The sequence below is a fragment of the Nicotiana tomentosiformis genome, chromosome 5, assembly GCF_000390325.3.
Source record: "Nicotiana tomentosiformis chromosome 5, ASM39032v3, whole genome shotgun sequence".
Lineage (NCBI taxonomy): Eukaryota > Viridiplantae > Streptophyta > Magnoliopsida > Solanales > Solanaceae > Nicotiana > Nicotiana tomentosiformis.
Window position 1 is genome coordinate 10,978,740 of NC_090816.1, and position 9,209 is coordinate 10,987,948.

The 9,209-nt window shown below is 34.4% G+C and overlaps 1 protein-coding gene across 1 annotated transcript; it reads left to right on the forward strand.

Moving 5' to 3' along the window:
• Positions 1-7,667: 7,667 nt before the first annotated feature.
• Positions 7,668-8,525, forward strand: LOC138891916 (uncharacterized). The gene has a single exon (XM_070175603.1). It carries the CDS (start codon positions 7,668-7,670, stop codon positions 8,523-8,525), a length of 858 nt encoding a protein of 285 aa, XP_070031704.1.
• Positions 8,526-9,209: the final 684 nt, after the last annotated feature.

Genomic DNA, 9,209 nt, shown 5'->3' on the forward strand with positions numbered 1-9,209 from the left:
GTCGTTTACTGTAAATTAAACAACATTAATTGTATGTTTGATCTGTAAATTAAATAATTATTTTTTTTATAATTATACAATATTTAATTGGACAGAGTATATATCTATGGGTGCCAGGCTCCATATTTGATGTCCAGTAGGACCAAACTATCCTGAGTTCTTGTATGTGTCAATTTTATTATTTTCGTAATTTTGCATGTTTGTTTTGTAAATTAAATAATTAATTTTTATCATATTTAATTGGACAAAGTATATACCTATAGGTTCCAGGCTCGATATTTGAGGCTCAGTAGCACCAAGCTATCCTGAATTCTTATGTGTGTCAATTTTAATATTTTCATAATTTTGTATGTTTGTTTTGTAAATTAAATAATTAATTTTTATCATATTTAATTGGACAGAGTATATATACCTATGGGTTCCATGCTCGATATTTGAGGCTCAGTAGCACCAAGCTATCCTGAATTTATAGGGTTCCAGGCTCGATATTTGAGGCCCAGTAGCACCAAGCTATCCTGAGTTCTTCTGTGTGTCAATTTAAATATTTTTATAATTTTGTATGTTTGTTTTATAAATTAAATAATTAATTTTTATCATATTTAATTGGACAGAGTATATACCTATGGGTTCCAGGCTCTATATTTGAGGCCCAGTAGCACCAAGCTATTCTGAATTTTTATGTGTGTCAATTTAAATATTTTCATAATTTTGTATGTTTGTTTTGTAAATTAAATAAATAATTTTTATCATATTTAATTGGACAGAGTTTGTGTTTGATCTATCAGTATAAAAAAATACTTAAACTACAGGGATTCTACGCTAAAAGGCTCTATATTTTACTACGCTAAAAGGGCACTAGTCTTTAAGAAAATAAATAATCTAAACTAGATAAAAACAACAAATATATTTTAATCACAAAACAAACACAAAACACTAATATTTTAGTCCGGATAAAAATAACATACTAGTTTAATCGCAAAAAAAAAAATACAAAACAACATGGAAACACATTTAAAATAACTAATATGCATTATTATACGAGTTTCAACATAAACTAAATCGGAATATCTCGATTTATGTTTTTCAGAAAGTCGATGAATTGAAAATTTGAGTCTGAAACGAGGAAACCACAATAATAGAAGGCTTTGGCCAGGATGTGGGACCTACAATCTTATCTTTTTGTGTGACGGGTGGGGTCCACTACAATGTTTTTAGAAGCAAATTTTTGTGTGTGTGTGTGTGGGGGGGGGGGGGGTCGGTTAAATATTTTGAACTTGGGGAGGGGGGCGTCTGGTTCGACTGTGGGGAAGAAAGAGGAAGACCGTTTATTTATCTATGTATAGCGCGGTATATAACTGCGCGATACATATATAGCGCGGTTATATACCGCGCTATGGATAGCGCGGTTTATAGTAGCGTTATATATATATATATATATATATATATATATATATATATATATATATATATATATATAAGTATAATAAGTATGCACTATACTTTAACGGCCAAAACTCTGTTAAAGTATAGCGCTCTTTAAAAGAGTGCTATATATAAAAATGTCACCTTTTTTTTAAACACACATTTTCATCACACTTGTCCAAAAGAACCACAAATAAGTATGTTACTGATCACGTAAAAAGAAAGTAACCCTTGCACATCAGTGCATGATCAGTTAAATCACCGACCAATCAAATCACGGGTTAGACACGTGTCACTTCTGGTAACGACATGTACTTTGTTACAGGCGGGTGAGCTAATTTCATAACTGGGTAATCGGTTTCCAAATTAATACAACAACATATAATTCCAGTATAATCCCACAAGTAGGGTTTGAGTAGGGTACCATATACGCAAACCTTACTTCTACCTTTGTGAAGGTAGAAAGTTTATCTCCGATATATAGATCCCCAGCTCAAGGAAAGCATAATCACAACAGTTAAAAAAATTACGATAGCAAAGAAGCCATGGAAAAGAAAGCAATAACAACAGCAAAATGATAATAAAACTGAAGCACAATAATATCAGGTAGTAACATAAATCTAAGAATAAGAAAATACAAGAATAATACTAGTACTACTGGTAAGGAAAGAAAATATACGCTCGACTACTTACTAACATTCTACTCTAATTATCGAACTCCATACTTTTCTATCAAGAGTTATATTTTCGATAAGCTGAAAATGAGCTTATCGAAGCTGAAAATAGCAATTTCTTGCCTAATAAGCTCTCCCCAATACTTTTTCGATTCCCAAATTAATATAATGCAAAAAATAGGTAGCCCCACTTCGTTATTTTATGGTAGCACAAGAAAAAAGTAGAAAAATATGAGAAAAAGGCAATTACCGATTTCTTGTTCTTTACTTCTTTCATACCGGGGAAAACTATAGCTTTATCTTTTGGCTTTGCCTTTACGGATTGTCCAATATTATATACTCTATTATCTATACTATATTAAAAGTACAAAGGTCATTACTAAAATATTATTCGCTTTTTTTATCATTTAATAACAGTCTTTACAACGGACAAACTTGTAATTTAAATTATTTTTCTAATATTTAGGACTTTATAAAATTAATTAAAATTTTGCATATTAAATCTTTCCTTATCAAACTAGGTAAATTTAAAATTAATAAATCTTTTACCTTTTATAATTTGTACTAATCTAAAATAACTTCTTTGTGCAGTCTTATCAAGATAAGAACTAATACGGTGACTTCAATGATTTCTAATAAAATTGTAATATGGGGACATAAAATTGCATATTAAATTAAAATTATTTAATACAATAACATCTAAAATAAAATTATTTCAATGCAAAATAATTAAATATTTATTTGTAAAATTCTCCTTTCAGCCATACAAAATAGTTAATCCAATTCGATTAAGCACCCAAAATAATTATTTTGATACCATATTTAATCATACAAAATCATACAAGCCTAAATCAATGTTATAAAAGCACGTAATCTCTATACGAAATATTGATAGAATGTTTTACCTTGAAAAGTAAATTTCATATTGAATAAAAATATTTTACTAATATTTAGGAATTTAAAAATAATTAAAATTTTACTTACTAAATTATTTCTTATTTGAACTACGTAAAAAGTCCAAATATTTAAGACTTTAAAATGAATAATATATATAAAAAATGTCTATCTTAATATGTATGGACACACTCAATGAATTCAATAGCTTTTCATAGTAACTTGTTCGTCCTATTTAATTTTTGTCGATGCACGTTTCGACAAAGTTATGAAATTATAATTTTTTTTCTTTTTATTTCAGCTGCTAAAATCTCAGTAAATGAATAATATTAAAATCTTTGAATGAAGATAAATGAGAAAACATAAGACTCAAAATTTTAATTTATGTTATTTGACGAATTTTTAAAGAATCGTAACAAAAGTCTATACCTTATTATATTTTTTCGAATGAACTTCAAAATATAGTTTGAAAAAAATTTCAGAAAAATCTAAAATCACTAAGGCCTATGTGTTTTTTAAGAAATTAAAAAAGAAGCACAAGAACTTGTGAAATTGAACAGATAAAATTATAAATGGGACATCATTTAAGGTGAATGACACAAGACATTTATGAACAAAGTTTTTCCTTTATTGAGTTTATGATTAGTGGTCATCAATTTTATAAGCTTACACTTTATTTTATAACTCAAATACAATTTTTAAAAAATATATGTAATTTTGTTTTAAAAAAATTACTTATTGAGATGGGAACACGCGCAACGCGCGTACAATAAAACTAGTATATAAGAAAAATAAGAGATTTTCTAAACCTCTAATTGGCTGAAGAAAAGGAAAAGAGAAAGTGACACTTCTATAAAACATGGTACTACTAGTTTTTACTGTGGATTATCAATTCATGAAAAATAAATAAATTTGATAATACATTAAAGTAGTTAACCAAAAACCTATAAGAAAATCATTTTTCCTAATTCATTTTAAATATAGAAATGAGTAAATTAAATATAGAAGGAGTACGATACAAGATTAACATGATACGTTTTGATATCAATTTTTCAAACATAGTATTCAAATAGGTAATTGTTATTTACGAATTATGAGAATCCAAAATTCCCGAATTTACCAATAACCTGTTACTCCGTAGTACTCACGAATAGTTCATTTGTAAATGTCACGAAAAAATCTGCAAACTTTATAATGGTAACATATTAGAATGTGTTAATCTCTTTTAAATGTATATTTCACAATTTTGAACTTGTTATTCTCTCTTCAGTCTTAATGAGAGCTGCATTTTAGAGAAGTCTAATAATGTTGACTAACAATTTTCTACCAAGAACTAAAGAGCAGTACAACTTTGGCTATTGGAAAGGGAAGCGCGGTGCATTAAGTATTTTGTATTTATGCAGGGTACGGAGAATGATCGCATCTCGAGGGGTGTGATGTAGATAGTCTATTTTAATGCAAACATTAATGACTGTCACTGTTCGAACTCATGACCTTTAGTTCACACGTAAACAACTTCACTGTTGCTCTAAAACTCCTTCCCAACTTTGACTTTGGACCCTAGGATTCGAATAAGTAGTTGGCGTACTTGTCGCTTATTTTCTTTGATATATGGGCCATATGGCAGAAAAGGAAGATAACCAAAGAATGATTCTTGGCCTAAAAGTAAGTTAGCAATTGGTTATGGTTCGTTGAGAATTTAGCCCCACATGCTTTAATCAAATTCAAGGGGATCGAACTTTCCATACTTAGTTGTAACTAATCTCCTAATTAAGATATGGCATTCTAGGATGTGACGTATTAGCTAATCAAAATTGCTGTGATTATGTTTTTCTTGAGTCCATGGTCTATCAGAAATAACCTTTCTATCATCATAAGGTAAGAATTTGTATACAATTATCCTATTCATACACCACTTGTGAAATTATAATGGGTATGTTGTTAAATATTGTCTTTTCTATATAGCTAGAAGCCAATGATCGATGTTAAGGGGAAAAAATTACTAAGTTTAATGTAAAAAGTTATTTATATAATCATGTAATCAAAAAACTAATAAGTATAAGTAATAGGTAAATGTCTACCTTGATTAGCTTGTAACTTAATTAGAAAAAGAGTGGGTAATTAACGTGTTTTGAGTTTGTCAGAGTACAATAAACATGTAAAAGCTTTTTATTAGACCATAATTAATTCACATGATCCATTTTTTACATATCTATTTATTGAGAAATGATTAAGTTTGACTACAGTGAGGTGATGATATGGACTTTTAATGGTTACGTTTTAGGTAAAACGACTTAATTAGCAAATTATTAAATGGTCAACTAATTAGAGTCATTGAGTGCGTAGGTAAAAGAAAAGTTTATAAGGAAAAACTCCTATTTTATTTTATTTTGTTTTGGTAATAGTCTATTCGCTAGCAATCTAGATCTTAAGAACTACCATAATCCTAATCCATGCATGCAAGTCTTAAAGACTTATAGGTTTAGAATATAAGGAAGAGAATGAAACCAAATTAAAAAGAAAGGGGAAATGATAAAAGAAAAAACTTAAATCCTTTTGTGTGACAAAATATCGTACGTCCTTTTTGTATAGGGTAAAATATGCAGTGCCACGTGGCCGCCCAAAAGAGGGACACGTGGAACCTAAGACGGGGGATAGCCAGAACCGAAGGCAATTGTCCCGTCTGTCACCGGAAAGAATAACACTCATAAGGATGCAATAATTACTCTTCGTCCGGTAGTATTCAATGGAGAATATTCCACATCATTAAGTACGTTGCCCATTATAAGAAATTTGGTATTTATGTTCACCATTACATCTTCATCAATGACCCTCATAATTGACATTAAATGGCACGATCCTAGGACCTCTTTCCCTAGACCTAGCTATAAATAGTGAGCTATGTTATCATTGTAAGGACACGAATTTTCTGGCAAACTAATACTACAATCTACTAAAAGCTCTATACAATTTTATTTTCTTACTTTATGTCCTTATTATTGTTCTTATTACTGTTACGCCAGGAGGCTTCATTATCAGAATCTTTATTTCTGTCATTTCGTCTTCCTATCAAGGCTAAGTGTTATATATTTCCTCAATCATCTTATTATTTCAGGATCAAATTAATTCACTTATCTAGAAACTACATATAAATTCAACTGTATCGTTTTACGGGTAAACAGTTTGGCGCCCACCGTGGGGCCTAGACAGCCGTATAATTAAGTTGATCCTTGCCTCTTTTACTAACGGGTTTTGATTATTTGTCTTAGAAAAAAATCATAAAAATGGCAGATAACGGTGTTAACAACACGCACAATCTCGAGGTTCGAGGGGATCAACCTCATTTCGAGGATTCAATCAGTGACACCCACAACGAGAAGAATGATGCCACGCTGGTGCATGACATGCGATATCCTCGACATGTTCGGGAGACAACTCCCGATGATGCTGAATAGGAACAAGTAGTTGATATGGTAAGGGTCCTACAAGAACAACAAACGATCATTTTAGGTCATCTCACGCGGCAAGATAAGGTTATGGCGGAGTTGAAGCAGGCATTATCCCGGGCTTCCAATAACACAAATAGGCGAGATCTAGTTCTTCCGGTGCTCTCGCTAATCAAACAACACAGAGGGTCGACAACAACACCCCGAGGGGCGAAGTTGGCTCCGATAGAGCTGGGGGAAGCGGATCCGGCCCCAAAAGCGAAAACGACCCCTTTAAAAATGAACTTTTATGGTTTATGAGAGAGGTAAACGCCCGCATGGACCAAATCCCGGGCGTACCACCAGTACTTAAAAGACCTTACTCAAAGAAGTATACTCAGTTGACATACAAACCAAGCGCGACACAAGAATTAATCCTGAAGCGATTTAAAATGCCCGAGGTGCCAAAGTACGATGGAACGTGAAACCTTCAAGAGCACATAACCACCTACACGACAGTAGTAAAGGGAAATGATCTAGCTCCTCATGAGATTGAATCTATTTTGCTGAAGAAATTTGGAGAGACTCTCACGAGGGGAGCCTTAACATGGTATTCACTATTACCTGAGCATTCCATAGATTCATTTGAAATGCTCGCAGACTCTTTCATCAAGGCTTATACCGGGGCCAGAAAAGTATATGCCCGAAAGGCCGACATATTCAGGATTGCGCAAGGAGAGTCTGAATTGCTGCGAGAGTTCGTTATCCGATTCCAAAAGGAGAGAATGTTGCTCCCGGCTGTTCCGGATGAATGGGCGGTTGAATCATTCACCAAGGGACTAAATCCGAGAAGTTCAGATGCTTCCCAAAAATTGAAGGAGAGCCTGCTTGAGTTTTAAGCAACTACTTGGGTGGATGTACACAATCGGTACGAATCAAAGATAAGAATTGAAAATGATCAGGTTGGCTTTCCATCATCGACAAAGGGACGGGAGAAGAATAAAGAAAAATCAAAAGACGACTTCGACACGGATAGAAGGTCTTCAAGGGGCCAATTTTTGTCCTACGTAGAACAGAAGGCCGTAGCATAGGTTTCCGTTCGGCGAATAGATTCACTACCGACAGAAGGTATGATCGCGATCGGAACAATAGATCGTTGCAGGACAAGAAAGCACCAGGTACGCGGGATCCTTCCTACCCCATGCTGTCATAATACAATTTCAATGTCAGCATAGTAGAGTTGGTATCAGCTATGAGAAACATCAAAGAAGCACGGTTTCCAAAGCCGATGAGATCCGATCTCGGCCAAAGGTATCCCAACCTGTGGTGTGAATACCACGGGATGAATGGACACCGGACTGGGGATGGACGACATCTCCGGGAAGAAGTGGCAACCCTGTTGAAGAATGGTCATCTCAAAGAATTCTTGAGTGACCGAACTAAGAACAATTACGGTTGTAACAACGCGGAACCCTCGAAAGTAGGAGAAGATCCCCCGTGCCAGACGATCAACATGATCTTCGAGGGAAACGAGATCAACAGAGTCACCTTATCGGCAGCAAAAAAGATGAAAGTATCAATAACCCATAGCAAGAGGCTCCGAGAAGTCGCCGAAGATGATATCACTTTCACGGAGGAGGACGTAGGCGGATTGTTGCTACCGCACAACGACGTACTGGTAATTTCTTTAAATGTGCTAAATCTTAAAATTAAACGTGTTCTAGTGGATCCTGGAAGTTTAGCTAATATCATACAATGGAGAGTATTGGAGCAATCTAAACTCACCAAAAGCATTATTCCGGCCACAAAACTCCTCGCCGGATTCAAGCCCGCGAGCGTGACAACCCGAGGAGAGATTTTGCTACCCACGAACGCTGAAGGAGTGATGAAAACAACACTTTTTAAAGTGGTAGATGGTGACATGGGATATAACATTATTCTAGGAACACTATGGTTGCACGGGATGAAGGCGGTACCAATAACATATCATCAATTGCTGAAGTTTCCAATGACCGAAGGAGTTAAACAGATAAGGGATGACCAAACGAAGGCAAGGAAGATGAATGCAATTTCGGTCTCCAGTAGCAAAGGAAAGGGAAACGTGACATAGCAATTACAGGAACCTGCACCCACTCCAGAATCGGACGAAGTTGGCCCGGGGGAAGAAGTGTCGGAATTTTATCAGGTGCCGAGATATTTTCAAGTTCCAGAAGAGACAGACGCAACAAAAACCACAACAGAAGAGCTCGAGCAAGTTGCATTGTTCAAAAAGTTCTTAGAAAGAAAATTCCACTTGGGGACAGGACTACACCCCGAACTCAGGTCTGACTTTATTGAATTTCTTAAATCTAATGCCGATTATTTTACATGGTCGCATGCGGATATGACAGGTATCCTGATAGAGGTAGCCATACACAAGTTAAGTATGGACCCCAACATACGTCCAGTAAGACAAAAGAAACGCCCTATTGCGGAAGTTAGGAATAAATTCGTCAAAGAAGAGGTAACTTGCTTACTTAATATCGGAAGTATCCTGACTGGCTAGCTAATGTAGTCATAGTTCCTAAGAAGAACAACAAATTTCGCATGTGTGTAGATTATAAGGACTTGAATAAGGCGTGCCCGAAACACTCGTTCCCACTTCCAAACATCGATCAAATAATCGACCTGACGGCCGGGCACGAGTTAATGAGTTTCCTCGATGCTTATTCCGGGTACAACCAATTTACGATAAACCCAAAGGATCAGGAAAAAACTTTGTTTATAACAAATTTCGGCATATATTGCTATAATG

Coding starts and splice junctions, on each gene's coding strand:
- LOC138891916 (XM_070175603.1), top strand. CDS start 7,668: ATGAGAAACATCAAAGAAGCACGGTTTCCAAAGCCGATGAGATCCGAT.